Source organism: Choloepus didactylus, chromosome 3 (genome assembly GCF_015220235.1).
Source record: "Choloepus didactylus isolate mChoDid1 chromosome 3, mChoDid1.pri, whole genome shotgun sequence".
Classification (NCBI taxonomy): domain Eukaryota; kingdom Metazoa; phylum Chordata; class Mammalia; order Pilosa; family Megalonychidae; genus Choloepus; species Choloepus didactylus.
Genome location: NC_051309.1, coordinates 25,552,083 through 25,577,198, shown reverse-complemented (window position 1 = coordinate 25,577,198; position 25,116 = coordinate 25,552,083). Strand labels below are relative to the sequence as shown.

The following is a 25,116-nucleotide window of genomic DNA, read 5'->3' as shown; positions in this document are numbered from 1 at the left end:
ATGGAAGTTGAATAAGTGTAAGAAAATGCTCTGAATTGTCTAACTCTGGTGTTGTTTGGGCTAGGTTAGATGTCTGATGGCTATTATGCAATAACAATTCTCTCTTTCCTTTTTTTTTTTTTTTGCTGCCGGAAGGCCTGAGCTACAATGTTTCAGTGGGATTTGGGAGTATGTTCTATTTGAAATACTTGTCTCTATAGCTAATTTCAGCTGTACATTCCTGCATGTAAATAAGTACAAATGCATTGTCTATATATCCTTGAACCTTTCTGATTAGAATAGCCAATTGAAAAAGAATTCAGTTAGTAGAAACCAAATATTAAATGGTAAAATTAGCTTGGAGGGAGCTGGCTAAATGAATTTTATGCCATGGTCTTGTTTGTTCTAATCTTTGGCCTTCACATAGATGCAAAGTGGGAGGACAGGAAGGAGCATGGCAATTCCCCAGAGCTAACAGAGTTTCTTTAACCCCAATAGCATTACCCTCGTGCAGTGATAGAGGATTTTACAATAAAGCATCATGTTGTGATCATTTTCAAACTACGGTGAAAGAGGGGAAAGGACCTCTTCCAATGTAAATCAGATGAGTCCCTTCTGTCTGCTCATTGTTTCATGTGTCTCCATTTAACTGCTGAATAGTGGAGCAGGAGACTGTATGTCCCTTTTTTTCCTCTTCTTTCTTTCCCCAAGTAGGAGTCACATCATAGGGTTTAGTCCCAGTAGTTTCAGAGGATTGCTAACGTTCTCTAATTTATCAGCATCTTGAAAGGATCAGTGCCTCCTCCAATAAATCAGTCCATCAATGTGTTTATGACATTTTGAGCATCGGCTTTATGAACTCAGGGCTGTACCAAGCATTCTAGGCATGCCCATGACCCCCCTACCCATCCTTTCCAAGAATCTACCACCCAAATAGGAAAGCAAGATGAATATATATGAAGCAGAAAGAGGAAAGAACAGAGTGATACAAAACTCTGTTCTAAATGGATGATAAAGACATTGGTGTGTGAGGGAACGATGTGAGGACTCAGAACGCTAAACCTAGAAGGACAATTGAAAGCATAAGAAAACAGCAAACACTGGACATATATTGCACCACACTTATTCCCATGCCAACGGCAGACATTGCTAATCAATCCCAAGGTTCTTCGTTGCTCGTCTCAGATGTGGCTCTCAAAATCATCCTTGACATCGGCTTTCCAGGAATCCACTTCCTGGTCAGAGTTGACATGTGAGACAAAACCTTTTTTCCTTTCCTGATTAGTCTACTCACCTAATTTTTGATAAAGAAACAGAGGCCCAGAAAGTTAGATGATTTACTAAGGCCACAAAGGCTGGTATTTGAACTCAGGTCTTCAGATTTTCATTTCAGTGCTCTTCCATTGAAGGGTGGGGATCTACACTTCAGAGAAGAGAGGAATGGGGTGGATTAGACCAGCTGGGGACTAGTTCAGGAAGCAAGTTGATTGGAAAAGAGGGATTCAGAAGCCAGAATAATCTTCTGAGAACCTGAAGGGTAGTGGTGAAGGAGCTACCTCTCTTTAAGGCAGAATTACTGTTGTGTTTCAAGGATGCTATGAGTTTCCTTTGACTCTCCTCTTCTGCCCTGTCTCTTAAACAACAATATAGCACTTTTAATGTTGTTTGCTGAGTTAGGGAAAATTTGTGATCCTGCTGGGAAGTAGACAGAAGTTAAACAAGTTTGACAAATGTCACAGCCTGCAGGTGGAAAAGACATGGGGCTGTTGTGAAGAGGCTAGAAGGTGGGCTGGGTTGGCCATGCCTCTTAAGAAGGAAGCCCCTCCACCTTCCCCAGGCTCCCCTCCTGTCACCCTCCTCAGAGTTTTTCCTTCTCTCAGTCCTTGGCCAACCTCTGCAGGAAGAAAGGTGCTTGGGTGGCTCAGAGGGAAGGTCTCCTGGATGCAGTCACGCTCTGGAAAGAAAGACTGAAGACCAGAAATAAGCTGGCAAGAGCGGAGCCTGACTCTTTGGGTTTTTCACTTTAGTTCTCTCTCCTCCACTCCAGGCATCAGCCTGAGGAGGAAAATGTATGTTTTGAAAGTACTTGGTGCATTTTGGAGAAAGGAATGAGGGACTTTGTGCAGTAAACAATCAGGAGAGCTTCCAGAAACTCAAGCACTGGTTGAATTGAAGAGCTTTGTTTGACTGTCTCCATTAGTTGTACTTTGACAATAGTTTGTGCATTGCTCTGGCCTCCACTCACCATCCTCTCTCCCCTCTAAGAACTGAGATGAAACTACAAGACAGAAGACCACCAGATCAGAGCTCAGCTTACTCAACATTGATGGAATCTGGACAATGAGATATGATTAATCGAACTAAGAGCCTTCACAGGGAGGTCTTTAAATCCTTGAAACATTTTGCAAGAATGATCAAATCTTGGCATTTTACCTTAATATCAAGAAAGGATCTCTCATAGCAGAGATTTAGAGAGGTATTTATGTTTTCCCCATCCCCCTCCTTAATTGGGCATGGGGTGAGTGGTGGTTCCTATTACTCTCCTCTAAATATTTGTTGCTCAGATTTTTGGAGACAATGAGTGTTACTGCTACCAGTCCACTGTGGATGGATGATGACTGAGTGGTTGGATAGGGCCAAGAAGATTTTCTGCCTAAAGACTTCCTTGTAACAGGAAAGGCTGAGGGCCTTCCTTGTGCTGCCTTGTGTCACTCAGCTGCACCCAACTCCCAACTCTGACCATAATTCTGTTTCTTTGGCCACCAAGACGGAGGAGATTTGGAAGGCTTGTTGGAAAACAGAGGGGCAGTGTGTGTCTCTTACTATGTCCTTGAGGGCTAGAAAGTTGCCTACTCATCTGCTAGAGAAAGAGGAACCAAGAATGCAGTCCTCTCCTTGTCTTGAAAATAGTGACCATTGCCTTGCTGAAGAGAAAACAAATGAAATCCAATTTGAGGCATTTGCCATTGATTTGTGGTAACCAAAGGCTGGTTCACTATTAATTAATCCATCAAGGTGTTTCCAGGTTGTTTCTCTGCTGCTCAAAGGGAAACCTGATTGCATTGATTTGATTCTTAGAGCTTGTTAACAACATCCCATGCTGTAGGTCAAAGGTTCCCTTTAGGAAACTTCCCCAGACAGTGGCCCTGACGATTTCTGGCATTTTTCCACAGGAAACATGGAAATAGCTGTGCTAGTGCAGAATGTCAGGGTCAGCTCTCTAGCAGGTTCCCACTCTTCTAGGAGGACCCTCAGCAGGGAAACTGGGGAGCTATGCCTGTTAATAACACCCCCCACCTGCCTGAGGCAGCAGCAAGCACTCATGCCCTCCAAGATTTCAGGGTTCTCAAGAATGCATTAGGCATTTATTCAGACATTCATCAGATGTTTGTTGAGCACCTACTACAAGCTGAGCTCTCTACTGTGGTCTTGGAAACCAAAGCTAATAAACATGGCCTAATGGGAAGACAGTATTATAGACAGACAGGAGGGAATCAGAGGTATAATGCTTGAGTTACATCCAAAGTTCACCTGGATCTCCAAAAGAGTAACCATCTCCACACCAATATCATCCTGCACTTTGCTGAATCTGAAACAGAATTTTAGAGTCTCTGATCCGACCCACAGAGGCACTGAGTGACTTGGCTTCATACAGCTTTAGAGAGGGCCTTGCTGATAGTCAGACACCTGAGACCAGAGCACAGGCTGGGCCCATGGTCCCTTGGGGTTTTCATGCCACCAACGTATCCTGGTACAAATGGGATGGTGGTTCCCACCCAGAGAATCCCCTGAGGCCTCGTGGACCAAAATTTGGGCTCAAATCCTGCCTGTTGGGCTTTACTGACCACTTGAATCAGCTTCACTTCATGTCCATGTGTTTCATGTCTGTGTGTCTGCGTTCATCAAATGCATGTCCTCACCTCCATAACTTGCCTTTGCTTCCAAAGTAGAACTGTGATAGTTTTCCTTTTCTCCTTTTATTTGCCTCCAGCTTTCTATTGTCCACATAGGGAGTTCATGCTAACAGGTAGAAAGGTTTGGCTGGTGTGGGACCTTGTTGTAAATGAATGTTTATTTTTGATAATTTGAGGCACCTGTCTTATGACAGAGTTGTTTGGTTTAAATTACCAAATTGAATTAAATTAGGTATAGTTACTACAGAAGTGCTGATTACACTGTAGAGTAGTAATGCCAACCTGTGGCAGTTACTGAACGTTGACTAAATGCCTAAGCACCTTGCATGAATCCATCTGTTTCATCCTTACGACCTCCATAAGAGGTGGGTGCTGTTTTTCTTCCTCGTTTTACAGATGAGAAATCTGAAGCCCACAGAGATTAAGTGACTTGCCCAGGGTCACCCAACTAGTGAGTAGAGGAGTCCAAAACACAAACACCGTCGTCTGGTTCCAAACACTACACTCCTAAGCACTCTGCAGTATCATTATTTTCTCAGCCAGATCACAGCCACTCAGTTTTCTGCCAGCATGACAAGTGGCCCTCTAATGGTGGCATTTGTGGCAGCCGTGTCTTGGCCACACTCTTAGGAATGAATCACCATCTTTAATCATAGACAGCTGGCCCTGGCCCCTCACTGCTCTGTCCTCACATTACAAGACGGGCCTCCTGGCCTCCCTTCTACAGCTTTACCCATAAATGAAGAGGGTACATTGTTACTCCAAACTGCCAGTTAGATATGTGGGAGAAAATGTAACTACAGCTCCACTGATGAAATGTCACATCATTTTCCTATTTTCCTCGACAGGAGGCAAGGACACCATCCTGTTCAGCGACCCCACTCTTCCCACCATGCAGAGATCGAGATCCCCACTGCTGAAATTCATTGAGCAGCCCACTGAGAGCAAAGTGAATCCCAGGGATGGTAAGCACACCTCAATTTCTTCTTCTTTCCTGGCCTGTGCCTGGCACAAAGGAGGGGCTCAGGAGACATCAGTTGCTTTCCCTTCCCACATCTTCTGGGGTACCACTGGCTCATTCCCCCCATGTCCTCTTTGTTTGTGTGTTCTAGCGGAAGAATGCAAGTCCATGCACCCTTGGCATGTGACATAGAGGTTAAGAGGAAGGGCTCAGAAATCAAGCAACTTGGGTTCATATTTTGGCTGCACATCATGTTGGTTGTGAGAACTTGGGCTGGTGACAGAATCCTTGGTTTCCTCACCTATAATGAGGAAACGATGCCAGCCTCAGTGATATCTTGGCACATTGCTTGTTACATGGTAAATACGCTATGAATCAGTTGGATGGAGAAAGAAAGCCTTCCTTTACTAGGTACACAGTTTCTAGACTCTGGGGTATTTTGAAGGGTATCAAAGACCCATTTAGGGTGCCAGATGAGCCAATAGGTGTGAAAGCCAGGTCGCTTCCCATGTGGCAGTTTTTTTTCCTCAACAAAGCCACCCTTCACATCCTTCTAAGTTTTACTTGTCTTCTTCATCCACCCACAGTGTGGTGGCCAGCTTCCAAGATGGCGCCCAAGGATCCCCACCTCCTGGTTTTCATGCCCCTGTATAGTCTTTCCCATTGTATCAGTGATGGTCTGTATGGCAAATAGACTGTGGCAGAAGTGACAAATATGTGACTTCCAAAGCTAGGTCATAAAAGACACTATGGCTTCTGCCTTGCTCTCTCACTCTCTTGGATCATTCACTCTGGAAGAAACTAGCTGCCATGCTATGAGGATGCTCAAGCAGCCCAATGTGCTGTTCGTGTGGCGTGGAACTGAGGCATTTAGTCATCTGCCGTGTGAGTGAGTCATCTTGGAAGCACATCCTTCAGACCCAATAAAGCCTTCTGAAGACTGCAGCATTTTTAATAATCTCATAAGAGACCTGAGCCAGCACCACCCAGCTAAGCTGCTCCCTGATTTCTTAGATGTTTTCTTTAATTAGAGAAGTTGTGGGTTTACAGAAAATTCAGGCATAAAATACAAGGTTCCCATTATGCCACCCTACAATTAACATCTTGCACTGATGTTATACATTTGTTATAATTCATGAAAGCACATTTCTATAATTGGACTATTAACTATAGTCCATGATTTAATGTAGGGTCACTATTTGTCTTGTGCAGTTCCATGGATTTTTTTAAATTGTTTATTGTAGTAACATATACAACCTGACATTTCCCCTTTTAACAACGTTCAAATATATAATTCAGTAATTTCAATTATGTTCACTATGTTGTGTTACCATCACCACCACCATCCATTACCAAAACTCTTCCATCATTGCAAATAGAAACTTTGTACATTTTAAGCCTTAACTCCCTCTTCTCTACCCTTACCCCAAATCCTAGTAACCAATATTCTAGATTCCAACCCTACGAGTTTGCTTATTCTAATTATTTCATATCAATGAGATCGTAAAATATTTGTTCTTTTGTGCTAGGCTTATTTTATTCAACCTATCTTCAAGGTTCATCTATGTTGTACATGTATCAGAACTAAATTCCTTTTTAGAGCTAAATAATATTCCATTGTGTGAATATACCACATTTTATTGATCATTCACTGGTTGATGGACACACTTGGGTTGCTTCCATCTTTTGTCAGTTATGAATAATACCCTACAAACATAGGGGTGCAAGTATCTGTTCAAGTCCCTGCTTTCAGTTCTTTTGGGTACATACCTAGAAGTGGGATTGCTGGGTCTTATAGTAATTCTATAGTTTACTTTTTGAGGAACCACAAAACTCTCTTCCACAGTGGCTGTACTATTTTACTTTCCTACCAGCAAAGAATGAGTGTTCCTATTTCCCTACATCCTCTCCCACACTTAATTTTCTGTTTTTTTTAATAGTAGCCATTCTACTGGGTGTGAAATGGTATCTCATTGTGGTTTGGTTTGTATTACCTTGATGACCAGTGATGTTCAGCATCTTTTCATGTGCTTTTTGGCCATTTGTATACCTTTGGAGAATGTCTATTCAAATCTTTTGCCTATTTTTTAATTGGGTTTTGTTGTTGAATTGAAAGATTTCTTTTTGTAGTCTAGACATTAAACTGTTCTTGGATATGTGGTTTGCAAATACTTTCTCCCATTGTGTAGGTTGTAATTTTACTTTCATGATAAAGTCCTTTGATGCCCAGAAGTGTTTTATTTTGATGTGATCCTATTTATCTATTTTCTCTCTCCTTGTTTGTACTCTGGGTATAAAGTTTAAGAAACCCTTATCTAACACAAGGTTCTGAAGATGCTTTCCTACTTTTTCTTCCAGGAGTTTTATATTTCTGGCACTTAACTTTAGGTCTTTGATCCATTTTGAGTTGATTTTTGTATATGGTGTGACATAGGGTTCCTCTTCCATTCATTTGCATATGAATATCCAGGTTTCCCAGCACCATTTGCTGAAAAGACTATTCTTTCCTAATTGAGTGGTCTTTGATCCCTTGTCAAAAATCAGTTGTCCATTAATGAGAGGATTAATCTTTGAACTCTTGGTTTGATTCCTTTGGTCTATATATCTGTCCTTGTGCCAGTGCAGTGCTGTTTTGATTACTGTGGCTTTGTAATGAGTTGTAAGATCGGGAAGTGTGAGTCCTCCAATTTGTTCTTCATTTTCAGGATGGCTTTGGCTTTTCAGAGCCCCTTACCCTTCCATATAAATTTGGTGATTGGCCTTCCATTTCTGCAAAGAAGGTTGTTGGAATTTTTATTGGGATTGTGTTGAATCTGTAAACCACTTTGCGTAGAATTGACGATATTTAGTCTTCCATCATGAAAATAGAATGTCCTTCCATTTATTTAGGTCTTCTTTAATTTCTTTTAGCAATGTTTTGTAGTTTTCTGTATATAAGTCCTTTAAGTCCTTGGCTAGATTTATTCCTAGATATTTGATTGTTTTAGTTGCTATGGTAAATGGAATTTTTTTCTTGATTTCTTCTTCTGATTGTTCATTACTAGTGTTTAGAAACACTACTGATTTTTTGGATGTTTTGCCACTTTACTGAATTCATGCATGAGCTCTAGGAGCTTTGTTGTGAATTTTTTCAGGGTTTTCTGTATATAGAATCATGTCATCTGCAAATAGGGAAAGTTTATTTCTTCCTTTCCAATTTGGATGTCTTTTATTTCTTTTTCTTGCCTAATTGCTCTAGCTAGAACTTCCAGCACAATATTAAATAACAATGGTAACTGTAGGCATTGTTGTCTTATTCCTGATCTTAGAGACAGAGCTTTCAATCTTTCAGCATTAAGTATAATGATATCTGTAGGTTTTTCCATATATGCCCTTTATCATGTTGAGAAAGTTTCCTTCTATTCCTGGTGCTCTACTGTTTTTATCAAAAAGGAATACAGTGTTTTGTCAGATGACTGTTTTAGTGTATCAATTGAGATGATCATGTGTTTTCTTTCTTCATTCCATTAATGTAGTATATTATTTTAATTGATTTTCTTATGTTGAGCCAAACTTGTACACCAGGGATAAATCCCACTTGATCATAGCGTGTAATTCTTTTAATGTGCTGGTGGATTCGGTTTACTAGTATTTTGTTGAGTATTTTTGCATCTATATTCATAAGAGATATTGGCCTGTAATTTTGTTTTTTGATGGTATCTTTATCTGGTTTTGGTATGAGGGTGATGTAGACATCATAGAAGGAATTAGGGAATGTTCCCTTCTCTTCAATTTTTTGGAAGAGTTTGAGCAGGATTGGTGTTAATTCTTCTTGGAATGTCTGGTAAAATTCCCCTGTGAAGCCATCTGGTCCTGGGCTTTTCTCTGCTGGGTGGTTTTTTATTACTCATATAATCTCTTAGTAGTTACTGGTTTGTTGAGATCTTCTATTTCTTCTTGAGTCACTGTAGGTAATTTATGTGTTTCTAGGAATTTGTCCTTTTCATATAGGTTATCTAGTTTGTTAGCTTATAGTTATTCATAGTATCCTCTTATAATCCTTTTTATTTCCATGGGTTCAGTAGTAATGTCCCCCTTTCATTTCTGATTTTAGTTATTGCTGTCCCCTCTCATTTTTCTTTGTCAAACTAAAGGTTTGTCAATTTTATAGATATTTCCAATGAACGAAATCAGGATTTGGTTCATTCTCAAGTTTTTCATTCTGTATTTCATTTATATCCACTCCAATCTTTGTTATTTCCTTCCATCTGATAACTTTGGGTTTAGTTTGCACTTCTTTTTCTTGTTCTTCCAGTTTCGAGGTTAGGCCTCTGATTTGAAATCTTTCATGTAAGCATTTAGAGCTATAAATTTATAAAATATAATTGCCTTAGCTGCATTACATAGGTTTTGTTATGTTGTATTTTCATCCAGCTCATGATATTTCCTAATTTCCGTTGTGATTTCCTCTTTAATCCATTGTTTGTTTAAATGTGCGTTAATTTCCACATATTTGTGAATTTTCCATTTCTCCCTCTGTTGTTGATTTCTAGCTTCATTCCTTTGTAGTCACTCGAGAAGAAAGTGTATTCTGTTGTTATTGGGTGAAATATTCTATATATGTCTATTAAGTGAGTTGATTTAGGGTATCATTCAGGACTTGTATTTCCTTATTGATCTTCTGTCTAGATGTTCTATCCATATTGAAAGTGGTGTGTTAAAGTCTCCTACTATTGATATAGAACCATCTATTTCTCCCTTCAAATCTGTCAATCTTTGTTTCATATATTTTGAGGCACTGCTGTTAGGTGAATATATATTTATAATGTTACATTTTCTTGTTCAATTGACCCCTTTTTCAGTATATAATGACCATTTTGTCCCTCATGACAACTTTTGACTTAAAATCTATTTTATCTGGTATTAGTATAGCTCCCCCAGCTCTCTTTTGGTTACTACTTACATGGTATACTTTTTCCCATCTTTTCACTTACAACTTACTTATGTCTTCTGAATTTCAGGTTGAGTTTCTTGTAAATAGCATACAGTTGTGTCATGCTTTTTTTTTTAATCTATTCTTCTAATCTCTGCCTTTTGACTGAAGAGTTTAATCCATTTATATTTAAAGTCACTAATGGTAGGACTTTCTTCTGCCATTTTGCTATTGAGTGTTTATATGTCTTATACCATTTTTGTCCTTCAATTCTTCCATTAATGCCTACTTGCATATTTAATTGATTTTTCATTTTGTACTATATTGAGTCCCTACTCATTTATTTATGATGTATTTTTCATTTATTTTCCTTGTGGTTATCATGGGGTTAAAATTTAACATCCTAAATATGTAACAATCACATTTGATTTTATACTACCTTATTTTCACTAGCATACATATACCCTGTTCCTATATCCCTCCATCCCACCACCTTTATTTGTACTTTTACCAATTACATCTTTGTACATTGTATGTCTAAAACCATAGATTTATCATTGCTTTTATGCATTTGCTTTCAGTACCTGTAGGAAGTAAGAAGTGGAGTTATATACCAAACAATACACTGCAATAATACTGGCATTTATAATTACCTAAATGGTCACCTTTAACACAGTCTTTATTCCTTTTTGCCACTTTGAACCATTTTCTAGTGTTTTCAGTCTGAAGAACTCCCTTTAGCATAGCACAGGTCTGGTGGTGATGAACTCCCTCAGCTTTTGTTTATCTGGGAATGTCTTTATCTGTCTCCCATTTGTAAAAGAAGGTCTCACCAGATATAAAATTCTAAGTTGGCAGTTGTTTTCTTTCAGCACTTAAAAGTATTTCAACCCACTGCCTTCTTGACATCCATGGTTCCTGATGAAAAATTGGCACTTAATCTAATTGGGACTCCCTTGTACATAACACGTTGCTTTTCTCTTGCAGCTTTCAGAACTCTTTCCTTAACCTTTGCATTCATCAGTTTGATTAGTATGTGACAGGTTGTATTTTTCAAATTTATCCTGTTTGGCTTTCTCTGGGCTTCTTGGATGTGTATATCCATGTCTTTTGTTTTCTTTCTGCTCTTCAACTTTACTCATTTCAATTCTTTTGTCTTTGAGCTCACTGATTCTTTCTTCTGCTATTGAAACTCTCCTGGAAATTTTTCATTTCGGTTATTGTGGTCTTCAACGCCAATAGTTTTGTTTGGTTTCTTTTAAAAATTTCTAGCTCTCATATTGTTCATTCATTGTTTTCCACATATCTTCTGGTTCTTTCTCTGTGTTTTCCTTCATCTCCTTGAGCTTATTGAAGATCATTTTTTAAAAGCCTTTATCCAGTATGTCTACTATCTTGTCTTCTTCTTTGGTATTTTCTAGATTTTTATGGTCTTCCTTTGGGTGGGCTGTCATTTCCTGTTTGTTTGTCTTACAAGTTTTTGTTACCCACTATACATTTTAATATTCTTAAGTTTTAACTCTGGAATTTATTCCCAGAGGTGTCTATTTCTTGAGTTTGTAACCTGCTGGTGATATGATAGAGATTTTCTTGAGTGTCAGGAACTAACAAAACCAAGCACACCTAAGCAAAAAGCACCTTTCACCGTCTTTGCAAATTGGGTTTGCATTGACTGGTGCTTTGTCAGAGTTCAGCCTCCTATCAGGAAGGTCAACTCAAGGCAAATGCAAAGTACAGAGTCCTCTCTGACTTTTCTAGGCCTGTGTCTTTTCCTAGGCTTGTGCTTGGTTTTGCCCTAGGAGTTTCCGCATTTACTGGGGTTCGAATGCCTCCTCTACTTCCCAGGAAACAGACCTTCACCCTTTCTTGAGTGTTCCACTGCAAGTCTTAAAGCAGATAAGCCTTTGTCCCAGGCCATCTGCCTCAGTTGTTTCTTACACTGCTTTCCTTGTCTCAAGCTTCTTTTTTCTGGGAGGGTAAATTCTATAGAGGAGTTTCCTCAAGTCAGTCTTTCCCGGCTACACCAAAGCCAGGGACCCACAAAAGGAGTGCAGTCTGGCTCCACACTGCCCTGGGGAATGGATGACAGAGGGGCCAGAAAAGGCACCAGAAGCTTCTTCCTCTGCTCCCCAAAGCTATGATTTCTTGACTCAGCCCCTACTCAGCAAATATAGCCCTTCATTTGTCTTCCGCATCCTGTCTTTAAGTCTCCACCACTGCTTTTCTCCAGGGTGGAGCAGAACTGCGGCCGCTCTCGGAGCCAAGCCCCCAGCCGTCAGAAGTAGCTAATCACAAGCCACAAGACACTTCCAAGATGGCGGATTAGGAGAAACAGAGCATAAACAATTGGCCTGTGCCCATCCCAGATCTTGGGTGAGGGATTTTTATGCCCCGTTCTGGCACCGGCAAACTCCTGCTGTCTGCTGCCTGCCCTGAAAGTAGAGGATGGTTACTGGTAACTGCCTCACAGAGAGAGCAGTATACTGGTATTTACCATAATTTACCAGCCTCTCCCTCCTGCTCTTGCCTGGATGCTGTATAGTGTTCTACCGTACTCTGCCCTTTTAATTGTTCTGGTGGAAGGACTGACTCCTGATGCTCCTTACTCCACCATCTTCCCACAATTCCTCTTGAATCCTGAGTCTTAAGCTGCTAAGTTTCTAGGTAATTTCTTATGCAGCAATGTATAACTAATACATCTAGCATGTGTGCACCAAGGTTCTTTCCTTGAGCATCTACATTTCTTCTTCATCTTCTCTTGCTCAGAGTCATGCCTTCCACCCTCACCTCTATGCAAATACTCTCAAAATAGTTTTTCCCCACTGGGTTCCATCTGCAGAATGACAGTCCACATTTACATTTCCATTAACCACCTGGATATTCTATGGACATCTCAAGTATCATATCACCAATCCTACCTGCTTCCTCCCTTATTGTCACCTTTTTATCTACCCAGGCTTGAAATCTTAGAGTCATTGACCACTTTCAACTTTCCCTCCCCATCCACATCTGATCTTTAGCCAAACTCTTTCTTCAGATCTTCTTTTACCTCCATTCCCACCACTTCTGGCTTGATTCATGCCCTGTTTACCTCCTTAGCAGTGCTTGCTTCCTGGCTTCTTGCCTCCTGGACTCTCCCTGCTTCATTCCATCTTCATCCTGCCACTGGAGGATGAAGCTTCTGGAATACTGTGGCTCCTAACCATCTTCCACTTAAAATCTCAGTTCCACAGTCTGGCCTAGCCTACCTTTCTAGCCTTATGATTATTTGACACAAAAACTTGTGCTTTGACCAAACTTGGATAAGCAGCTCTGTCAGGTAACTCTTACCATGTAACAGACGACTCCAAAACTTAGACATTAAAGCAACAACCAAGTATTATTTATCACTAGTCTCTGAGTCAAACAAGTAGTTCTGAGTTTAGACATTAAAGCAACAACCAAGTATTATTTATCACTAGTCTTTGAGTCAAACAGTTAGTTCTGCTAATCTGAACTGGGCTCAGGAAGGCTCACAAATGCATCTGCATGGCTATGTCTTGAGAACCCTTCAAATCACCCATTATATAGCTCATGGAGTGGTAAGAATAGGAGCCAGGATGTGCCTGGCTCCCCAAGCACATGCAGGGAGAATTCCTGGTGTGAGCCCCTGACTGTAGTGGGTTCCACACTGGCCAGAAAGCAAGAGATTTGCCAGCCAGCAAGCCTATGATTGTTTACAGGGTTGGCCTGTGGTGCACCACGGCCCACTGCGCAATTGGAACAAGTCTTCGTTGGTAATCGTCCCATGGCGGCATCCAGTGTCCACATGGAGATGTGAATCCTCTCTGCACCAGCCCTGGTCTGCTCCAGGGCTTGTTGGGCCCCAGTTTGGGCCTGGGTCTGCTAAATCCAATTGGAGCATGAGCTTGGCTTGATTTTCACAAGGGCAGCCTAAGTAATGGCCTGATTCAAAATGATAGCTTCCAGAGTTCCATCATTAGCTCCCATTGTTCCAGCCCTGTCCTCCTCCCTCGCCAGCACAGGGTGGGAACGAGGAAGCATTTGTGTAGTGGCTGCCAGCATCTGGGATGGCCTCATCACCATTGCATCTCTGACTAATTCCAAATGAAAGCAGCTCACACTCAGAAGGACAAAGCCCATCAGAGACCAGTTAACAAAGGACGATGAATGTCTCCTCCATGCCAAGACGGGGGAAAACACATTTTTAGGGGACAAGCAATATTTTCTGCAAAAATCTGTTTCTTCATCTTTCAGAGAAAATAGTTTTTTTCCTTCCACCCTATTTGTGCTATAATGCATTATACCAGCCAATTGCCTCATTATTCACATTAACACGTGTATTGTTATTAATAATAACTAATAATGATACTAATTATCTGTTTGTTAGAACAACCCAGAATCATTACTGTTATTCGTAATAATATTTTCCAACTGTTGGCTAGTTCAGAAATCTTTCTTTTATTGAAATGCCAACGATATATGTCTATTCTCAAAGCAAAAGTAATACTCCCACTTCTTGAGTTAGCTTATCATTCCAGAATTAGAGTTAAAGGAAGATTTTGCTCCCAGATTAAGTATCCAGATGTCCTGCTTACAGCACAATTGTGACATTTTTTTTTTTTTAGTAACCTTGTCTTCAGATAATGTCTTGAGTATTCCTTTTAAGTATCTCTTGGATAAACAAAAGGGGAAGTGGGTTGGTAAATCCTTCTGGTCACCTACAATGCAATCGCAGAGACTGGTGCCCATATCTTTATGGGCCTAAGACTTTGTCTGAGGTCCCAAGCCCTTCTCGGAGAAAGTTAATCCTTGACCAAATCTGGGGCCAAACAGTAGAATTATAGTCTGTGTCCATTCTGTACTGTGGCCATCTTGTGACCCTATATTGAAGACAGCAGTGTCCACCCACATACAGACACCTCCCCTCTGCCAAAAATTCTCCCTGGTAATCTCAGAGGTTTGCTACTTTAAAAAAGAGTCATACATTTGGACATGAGTGGAATGTTATCTAAAGAAATGGTACAAGGCAAAGTTCCAGTGACAAAAGGCCTCGGTGTAATTTAGGCTACTCTCCCTTAGATGTAAATTAAGGCACAGAAGATTAACCTGACCCTCAGTAAAAACACACCTCAAACGGTTTAGGGGTTAGGTTGTTATGGGTAAGGTTAATTAATTTTTCCAGGGCACCAGAATATATTGTTAAGTGTTCTGGAAGAAGTCATTTCAAAAGAATAATTTCTAGAAGAAGTTTATTCATCTCACGTTAGTGGAAAATTTAGTTTCAGAAAGTACTGTGATTTATTCCTTTTTAATAAAATTTCCCACACTATGCAGGAAACTTGCTCATTTTGACTCCTATCACTGTTTCCCTTGACCCCTGTAGAGCCACTGTAAAAATTTTCATTTGGTGGTATTAAAAGTATGTGATTGCTTCCCTGAGCTACCTTAGATGTAGTTAAATATTGGTACAAGTTAGAAATTGCTATTTTTTGTGTGTGCCATTTTAAGAACTTTTAGAGTAGGAACCCAAATACAACCTGAAACGAATACCGTAAATTCAAGGAGTTGTTTCATGCATTAATGGATGGCATTTAAGTGTATATATTAATATATTCATTTATCCATGTATTCATGTATATGTTTGTGTATTTGAACATTTAATATACACCCACTATAGAACCCCCACTGTGGAACACTGGCAAGGATTTTTTTTTTTTAATCAGCAATGAAGTACCAATTCATACTCACTAGACTGGCTCTACTCAGAAACAATGGAAAACACCCTGTGTTGGTGAGGATGTGGGAAACTGGAACCCTCATACAATGCTGGCAGCACTGTAGAATGGTGTGGCCTCTGTGGAAAAGTTTGCAGTCTTTCAAAAAGTTAAACATAGACTTGCCAAATGACCCGCAATTCCACTCCTCGGTATTGTATACCCAAAGAATTGAAAACAGGTATTCAGACATTTAAATGTATGCCCATCTTTATAGCAGCACTATTCACAATAGCCAAAAGGTAGAACTAGCCCAAATGTTATCAATGAATGACTGGATAAACAAATTGTGATACATACACACAACAGAATTTCTTAAGCCTTAAGAAGGAATGAAGCACTGGTACATGCTACAATGTGAATGACCCTCCAAACATTATGCTAACTGAAAGAATGCTGACACAGAAGGTTACGTATTGTATGATTTTATCTACATGAAACATCCAGACTATGTAAATCCATAGAGACAGAATAGATTGGTGGTTGCCAGAGGCTGTGGAAACCTCTGCTTAATGGGTGCAGAGATTCCTTATGAGGTGATGAAAATGTTTTGGAACTACATAGAGGCGGTGGTTGCACAACATTGTGAATGTGCTAAATGCCACTTTAAAATGGTTTGTTTTATCTTATGTGAATCTCACCTCAATAAAAAATAATGTTAAATGCAGCAAAAAAATAATCAAGCAAGATTTTATATTTAAGGTGATTATAAGCATATATATAAACATAATTTAAGGGTTTTAAAAAAAATCCAAAGCACTAAGTTGCCTAGGGGTTCCAGACACAACTTGTGGGACTGGGATGCTGGGTAGATTGCATCTGGCTTGATTAAACCATGTAGGCTTCCTGGAGGAGGTGAGGTAGAGCTGACCCTGGAGGATCCTCGTCTGGCACCACAGTGATAGCTGTGAAGGAATCAATTGCCTAAGCAAAGGACCTGGAGTGTGGGGTTCAGTGTAGCCAAGGTATAGGGATACGATGAGAAGAATTGGGGTGATAGGTAGAAAGGAAGATGGGTGTTAGATCGCAGAAGGCCTGAGTGCCAGTTTACGAGCTTGCACTCTGTTCCCGAGGCAGTGGGAGCCTTTGAAGGATTGACAGCTGGGGAAAGGCATGATCAGATTGGTGCGTCAAGTCCACAGGGCTTCTCAGACTACAGAGTGCACCCAGATCTCCCGGGATCTTACTAAAAAATGCAGCAGATCCCGAACCAGTAAGTCTGAGGTAGGGCCTGAGATTCTGCAGGTCTAACAGGCTCCAGAGAGTGCTGCTGTGACTGGTCCAGGGCCACCCTTTAAGTAGCAAAGCTTTAGATAAGATTCCTCTCCTGACAGGTTGGATTAGAAAAAAGAAACTTATTCAGAACTAAAGTACATTATCAGGGCTTGCTTTCTTCACTCATGTTTGCATCCTTGTATTTCACTGTAAACACAAGGAATGATCTCATTTCCAAGTACAATATTACTAAAGTTAATGACTGAATTCTTAAGAGAGTATGAAGTAGATTTGATCAAAAGTCTGCCCCTGGGATTTGTCTCTGGTCATCAGAAAGGCCAAAGAGAAAGAAAACTGCTTCCTGTGAGTGTGAAAAGCAAATGTGCATGAGAAGAAAGAACTGGTGGGGTGGGGTGTGGGAACAGCGGCAAGGCCTGCCTTGCATAATTGAAACCCACAGTTGAGTGTGTCAGTGAGTCCAGTGAGATTCCTGGGTGTTGATGATCTGAACACAGACTCTGCTTCTTTTCTATTTTGCTCTACGATTCTTCATCACAGTAGTTTCATTTTCTGTCTTACAATGTCTGATCTCACTAATGTTTCATTTCTTCTGGGGTTTCTCCAAGTTTTCACCAGGGTTCAGCCATTTTTTAAGTTTCTTAAAATTTGCAAACACTCGATTAGCTAAATAAAGGCTCAAAACCATATACTTTTATTACTAATAGCACCTTTATGCATTGCATTAAAATCAAAATGGATCAGAATATAACATTATTACATATTGCAGAAATTCTAAGCTGAATTTTAATTCAAACTTTTAAAAATACATCTACTTTTTAGGTTGTCTCTACCTAGATATATATGTTTCTTAATATATCATCTTATGAGATCAGATAATTAAGTCCTCAGGAATACATAATGTTCTTAGAAATAGTCACCATATATCTGTCACCTGCCAGGGATTTGGTTTATGACATATCAGGGGTGGCTTTCCCTTGCTTTCTGAATGCTTACCTGTTTGTTGTGTAAGGTGATGATGTGTAGGTCACATCCAGCTGAACCTTAGGGAAATGTGCCTAAGTGATACATATAGAGAGACCACAACAATGCAGGCTGTGACTGGGGAGAGTCTGCCCTGGGAACGGAGTGGGCAAATGCAGGAAATATTTCTGAGGGAAGTAGGCAGCACCTGGCAATTGGGGGAGTGGGGGGAAATTAAACCAGTTCAGCTTCAAGGTCTTCAGCCCATGTAACCTTGAAACAAAACTGAGATGAAAATGGGGGGAGGACTATTGGGGAGAAATTATCCTTGAGAAAGTGCCAGCAGATCGTCTAGGTGGGGGATCTGATGGGTAGCCAGCAACATGGATCCATAGCTCTGAGAAGGAGGGATCAGAGCCCTAGATGGAGATTTGGGAGCTGGACTCATAGGTAGGAGTTGGGGCCGTGAGATGGTCACCAAGGGAGAGTGGAGGAAAAGAAGAGAGAGAGATGGCCAGTCATTGGAAGAGGACCACTTTCAGGGACCAAAAGAAGATATCAGGGTCAAAAAGGAAACTAGGAAGGCATTTGTCATAGACTGAAAGACAGCTCCCAAAGATAACAGGCCTGAAGATGTCACCTTATGTGGCAAGAAAGGTCTTCACAGATATGATTAAGTTAAGGATCTTGAGACAGGGAGATTATCTGGATTTTCCATGGCCCTGAAAGCAATCATGTGTACTCTTATAAGAAGGGGGCAGAGGGAAATTTAACACACACAGAAGAGGAGAACGCAGTGTGACCACAGAGGCAGAGGTGGGAGTGATGTGGCCACAAGCCAAGGAACTCTGGCAGCCACCAGAGGCTGGAAAGGCGAGGAATGGATTCTCCCCAGGAGCCTCCGAGCTTCCTCCAACAGCTTGGTTTCAGCCCAGTGAAACCCATTTTGGACTCCTGACTTCCAGAGCTGTAGGAGAATAAACGTGTGTTGTTTTAAGCCATTAAGTTGTGATACTTTGTTGTCACAGCCATAGGAAACTATAATGCAGCATACTCACAGAGCCAGCCTGGAGGAGAAATAGAATACAGTGTTGTTCCGGAAGCCAAGACAGATGGCGTAAGAGGGGGATCTGGCCAATGGAGTCATATGCTACAAAGGAGGCAGGGAGGAGCTGAGAAAAGGACATGGTTCTGGTGACTCAGAAGCCACTAATGGGAAGGATTCAAGGCAGATTGATGGGCCTAAGGTAGGAATCAGGGTTGGAAATGGGAGCAGTGGATAAGAGCTCCTAGGTCCACAAGCTAGTGATGGAAAGGACAGACAAGATGATAATGGGTGATAAAGTTTGGAAGCTGCATATCTTTTTTTTTTTTAATTAGTAATGCAAGCACATGTTAAAATATGTAAACACAGAAAAGTATAAATGAAAGCTTTCCTTCATCCTTGCCTCCTACCACTGTCCTTCAGTTTAGTGCCAACCTCTAGCAAGACTTTTACAAGTCTGCAAATATATCCATATGTGTAATCCCCTATTGAGGGCACTTCAGTTCTTTCCAGGTTTTTACTATTAAAAACAACAGTGATCATCTAGCTATATATGCCTTGACATGCTTGGGCCAATAGGTAGATTCCTAATAATGGAATTACTGGGTCAAAAGGTGAATGCATTTAAGACTGGAATAGGTATTGCCCAGATGCCCTCTACAAGTGTTGTGCTAATGCTTATTCTCTTTACTAATGTACAATTGTGCTTGTTTCCCCACATCCTCACCAACACTAAGCTTTCTCAAACCTAAGTTTTGCCAGACTGATCAATGAAAAACTGCATCTTGTGATTTAGATTTCTTATGAGAGATACTATGAATCTTTTAATATGCTGTCCATTGCTACTTCTTTTTCTGTGAATTGCCTGTTTTCATTTAATACTTAAGAAATATCTGTTGAAAATTGTGGTCCACTCAAATGAACACATAAATTCTACACACAGTAACTTGGATGAATCTCACAAACATAATGTTGGGCTGAAAGAGAGTCTGGACAGATGATTCCTTGTTTATAAAGTTCAAAATGAGGCAAAACTCATCTCTGGCGTTTGAGGTCAGGACAGTGGTTACCCTTGGCTAGGGAGAAAGTGACTAGGAAGGGAGGGCGGGTGTTTGTTGGGGAGTTGACGAGGTTTTGTTTCTTGTCCTGGTTGCAGGTTAAAAGGGTGTGTTCACTTTGTGAGAATTCACTGAGTATATACTTAGATTTGTGTGCTTCTCTCTATGCTATACATCCATTAAAAAAAGGAAAGAAAAGAAAGGAACCCTTTACAAATATTCTTGAATGTTTATAATGTGCCAGACACCGGTGCGAGCACTGCGCACAAGTCAGATGAGGCCCCTGCTCTCGTGGACTTACACTGCAGAATAAGATGAAGGCATGTAAATGCTTAGTGCAGTGCTTAGCACAGAAGGGCACTGACTGTTATGATTATTTTACAGAGGGAGAAACTGGTGCAGGCAGGGACCTAAAGATAGCACAGAGTGGCTGGAAGGACATGTATATATGAGGGAACCGTGGAGATGAGGCTGCAGAGTAAAGCCGGAGCAAATCAGGACCTAAGTAAAATAAAGTGCAGTTTATCCTGAAAATCATGGGGCTCCAGTGAAAGGATTTAAGCAGCAAAATGGCGTAGTCAGAACATGCGCGTGTTCCTTTCAACCCTCCTAGGGTTCACCATTCAGATACCCCAAGTTCCTGCTTTTAGCCTCAAAACACACCTGCAGGCTATCCGATGACAAGCCCATTTACTAGGGGGTTCTACGTGATTCCATTCGGGGGTACCAGGAAGTGCTCCCAGGGCCCTCACCCCGGGAGACCTCCATCCGGGCTGAAATCAGCCCAGTTGTGGCTGTTCTGTTCATTTCCTCACTGTTTGGCCTGAAGGCTAAGACAAGACCGGCATCTCAGGAAACTCAGAGCTTGGCGTTGAATCACTCTATCGAGCTGCTGCCCAGTTACGCAGAGCAGCTGTTGCTTGTTAAGTCTTCAAGGGACATCTGCGAGTCCTGCCCCTCATTTTGTTTGAGAAACAGAGGCCAGACAGGCCGGGCTGATCCCAAGGCAAGTGAGCATGAAAATGGAGACTACACACCAGCACTCGGGGCCCAGGTTCTCTCCAGTTGCAGCTCTAGAATTTCTATTACATCTAGAATTTCTGTATTTATTAAGGACAACAGTTTAGTAGGGGGGAGTTTGGGAGCTGCTTTTGCAGCTTCAAATAAAATACAGTATTTATTTGAAATCAGGGAAACGTCACGGGTCTGCATCAGAGAATGAGGTGCTGTTGGAGAGTCTGGGGGAGGGCACTGAACCCCTCCCCAAAGGCTCCCTCTGCTTCCCACCCTGAACAGCCTGAGCCTCTTTTCATTACCGAAGAGCTCCAGGTCTTTCCTGAGCAGCAGAACCAACAAAACCTTTGTCCTCAATTTAAATATTTAATGGGCACAGGCCACCTTTAGAGAGTGAGGCTGGAGATAAGCAGGCACCTGAAAAGGATGAATTATGGACATATCCCAAATGCTTCCTTCCCCTCCATTAATAACACAGTAATCACCAAAGTGCTTGCTTGCTTTTTTTCACGGGAGTCCTGTGCTCCCCCTCAGCACCAACCAGGGGGCCCCAGAAAAAAAAAAGAAAAAAAAGTTTGTCTTTCCCAGAGGCCCCAAGCAGGCAGGCTGGGAGGTTGGGAGGAGAGGGGAAGCCAGGGCTGACTTCCTGCCAGAGGTTTGATGCCGTCCTCTTCTGTTTGCAGGGGAGGTGCAGAAGCAAGAACGAGATGAAAGTTGTGCCACTGCCGAGGTGTCGACAGCAAGCCAGAGCCACGGAAACCAGAGCAAGCACTTTCATCCTTCATTACCCCAGTTACGTTCTGAGGAAGAAGAAGTAAACAGACTTGGAAGGGAAATGATTAAACTGACAAAGGAACAGGCAGCCGGGGAACGGGAAGGAGTCAGAAGAGAGAGTCCTGGGGAGGGTGAGAGGAACGAGACGGGGCCATCCCCGCTGGGCCTGGCCTCCAGGGGAGAACTCCCCAACCCTTGCCCAGACCCCTTGGAGTCCAGTCAGCCGGCAGCCGAAGAGTCCACACTGGAAGACAGCAAGGAGGTCCCAGAGGGCGAAGGCACAAGGGACACTGTGAAAACATGACAGGAAAAGGCTTAGGCCTGATGACACATTGAAGGCACCGGGGATGGTAAGGAATTAAAAATCAGAACAGCATGCAGGAGTCGCCTTCTCCTAGAACACCTCCAAGGCTGCAGGTGGGAGAACACTCCAATCCTGTTGCAAACTGTGAACGTTCCAACGATGCCAGTTCAGTATAATTTATTAAACGCGGGTCTTCAAGCTTCTTGGTATCATCTCTTTCTGCCGAAGACACACCGCTGTGAACATGGCAAGGCACGGGAATTGTGCCCACCATATGGCTGGTTTTCAGCGTCCGTCTTTCTGTCAGCACTTGTTTCGTTATAGATAAGAGGTTTCTCTGTTAAGGTTTAATGTGGTCAATCAGAATTATGGGGAGAGGTTGAAACTGACAGGGTTTTCATCAGGGCCCCCACGTTGTAATGGTTAGGCAGGTGAAGAGAAAGGTGGAACTGAGCCATTGCTACACTTCACCGGACCGTGGGACCCCCCCGGCGTGGGTGCCCCTGACTTCCCACCTGCAGCGCTGTCTGTTGTGCTCCGGCTGGCAGGTGGAAAGGGTTGTTGCAGCAGGCTTAAGACAGTCGGGCTTCTGGTAGGAAATCCACAACCCTTGGTGAAGGCTGTTTGCTGACAGCTAGAGTTGAGCTTTCCGACCTGTATTTCTGGAGGATTCATTGACCTGGAGGGGACTCCCAGTGGTGTTTGATTTTTGTGTTTCTGAGATGAGATGAGAGGTAGAGCCTGGAAAGGCTGGTCCTCTCCTTTCAACCCAGGCTGCATTTAGGATTTTATGGTCGTTTGGGGTTTAGAAAGATAACAGCTGCTTAGAGAAATCCAGTTTCCCATACCACCTGAAACCACAAACCCTTCACTCACTTAACAAAATGTTACCACTGCCTTCTCTGTACTGTGTACTGGGGTTTTAAAGACACAGAGATAGTGGCCCCATGGAGAAAAGACAGAGGAAAATTTACAAAAACAAAACAAAACAAAAACACTTGATTGCAGCACCATAAGGAGACCAGTGGAGCCAAGTACAAGGTCCAAGGGTGGGAAAGAGGGGAATGGGCAACCCTACTTGGTTATTTCTTTTGGAATAAAAATGAGCATTTCTAGGTGGCATCTGGTGCTGCAGAAAATGGAAGATCATGCACTGTAGCCCTTTCTTTGAGTGGAGCTCAGTTCATCAGCCCAGGAAGGCCTGATATGAGATCCTAAAGCCCAGAACACCTCCAAGAACCAGAATCAGTCCTTTGAGACACCCTCCTGCCGGAAAAAAAGAGGCTCCCAAGGTGGCTGGGGTGGAAAGTCTTTCCTACATACAGGATGCTTGTACCAGGCTTGTGGTCCTAGGCATGAAACTTGCACATGGGGAAACAGTGCTCCCCCACCCCCCACCCCACCTCCAGTACTTCCCTGCCAGATTTCGTCTGACATCTCTCAGCTAGCAGGGTAGGAATCCCATCTGGTTTCATGCTTGCTCTCTCTGAAGATGGCAAAGTGCAGACAGAAAGGGTCCTGTCCCTTGCCAGATGCATGCTTAGGGGGCATCCAGCTGCTTTCTCCCACTCACCAGAGGTCACCCCCATCCAGCCAAATGGGCATGCCCCAGTCAGTTCACTGTTGCTCCTGCCTAGATGGACAGGCCACGTGCCCCTGCCCGCCGTGCCCCAGTGCTCCATCCATCCCTCCTCACTCTGCCCTGCACCGGCCCACCCCACAGCTCCCCTTCAAGGGAGGCTGCTGCCGCAGCTGCAGAGCTCACACAGGCCAGCAGCCACAGAAGTAATTTTTCCCGCTGGGCTAGGCCTCAACTGTCTGCAGACCTTCAGCACTGCCACGTAGGACGCCAGAGCCACCAAAGGAAAACACAGCCAAATTTAATAAAATAATAATAAAAAAAAATTTCTCCCAGCAGAAGCTCTGGTTTTGATACCCAGTCTACCGGGTGTACATCTTTAGGGACCATCATCGCCTTCTGGGAAGCAGGACTTCTAATAAACACACATTCCATCACAGTCAGGAAAACTGCAGTGAGTCCTAGAGAGTCAGGGGTTTGAGGGGAGGGGTGTGCATGGGGGGGGGAGGGGGTGTAACCAGAAGTTCATGTGTGCAGTCAGCCTGGGAAGGTCTTGTGTTAGTAGATGGAATTGGGACCACTGAGTTGATCTTGTTATATGTGTAACTGTGACAACACCCAGGATACAACTGTGACATTGCCCCACCTCTGCAATCCTGACTCAACATGGCTGTTCTGTTTCACCGATATTAAAAAGAGTTTCAGCAATTACCAATGGCTCTTTTGTCTTTTTAAGAGTCACTGAGAAAGCATGCAGCATTCTCTCCCTTACTGCACCAAGTAACCCTACTTTAGTCAGGATACTTACAGCCATGAGTCACACTTAAAGAAACTTAAACAAAAGGGGAATGACTTATATTGCATAACAAGAACTTCAGAAGTAGGGCAGTTCCAGAGCTGGTTAATTCAAGAATATCATCAAGGGCTTGAGTTCCTGCTTTGCCTGTCTCCATGTCCACTACCCATGATAGCAAGATAGCTGCAAGAGCACCGGGCATCACCACTGTATCCAAAGGCTGAAGGATGTTTCTCACCATATGTGTGGTTTAAGAGGAAGAAACCCAGTTCTTGTCACATTTCATTGGTCAAAATTGTCACATGCCAGTGTCTAAACCAGTCCCTGGGAAAGAGAATGGAATTGCTATGATGGGTTTAGGTTCAGCAAGATTCACCCTCTGGTTTGGAGAAAGGCCCTTTCCCTGGACACATAGCCTCTGAAAGGGTGATTTCCAAGACAAAATCAGGGCTTGGGAAGTGTAGAATTGGGAATAGATTTGTATAGGCCACCAGTGATATCTCTGAACCCAAGTGTCGTGTTTTTGTTTTGCTTCTTAAAAAGTCAGAATACTATGTTACTGATGAACTTGGAGTTGGGAAGAGGAGTTGTTTGTTGGTTTAGAAAAGTGCCATCTCATCTCCCCTCCCTGACTTCTTTATAATCTGTCCTATTTTTGTAGCTGGAATTTCCTTTGTGTGTTTGCTATTCAAGTGTGTTTGTCCTTCCATTATTTTTCCAGCTTGGTTGCCAGCAGAATGCAGAACAGCCTGGAAAAATGAAACAGAGCTGATAGGTTTCTTAATGAAAGCTTGTATGCACACTCTG

The 25,116-nt window shown here is 42.3% G+C and overlaps 1 protein-coding gene across 2 annotated transcripts in view; it reads left to right on the top strand.

The window, feature by feature from the left end:
* Window positions 1-24,224, top strand: part of CCDC149 (coiled-coil domain containing 149) — a 140,992-nt gene extending 116,768 nt beyond the window's left edge. Inside the window, exons 11-13 of one of the 2 annotated variants that reach the window (XM_037829512.1) lie at window positions 136-168; window positions 4,742-4,858; window positions 21,540-24,224. In XM_037829512.1, the coding sequence (XP_037685440.1) occupies window positions 136-168; window positions 4,742-4,858; window positions 21,540-21,934 (545 nt within the window). In that variant the 3' untranslated portion in view covers window positions 21,935-24,224. The remainder of the gene's footprint in view (window positions 1-135; window positions 169-4,741; window positions 4,859-21,539) is intronic. The other variant, XM_037829513.1, reaches the window with a different exon arrangement.
* The last annotated feature ends 892 nt before the right edge of the window (window positions 24,225-25,116 follow it).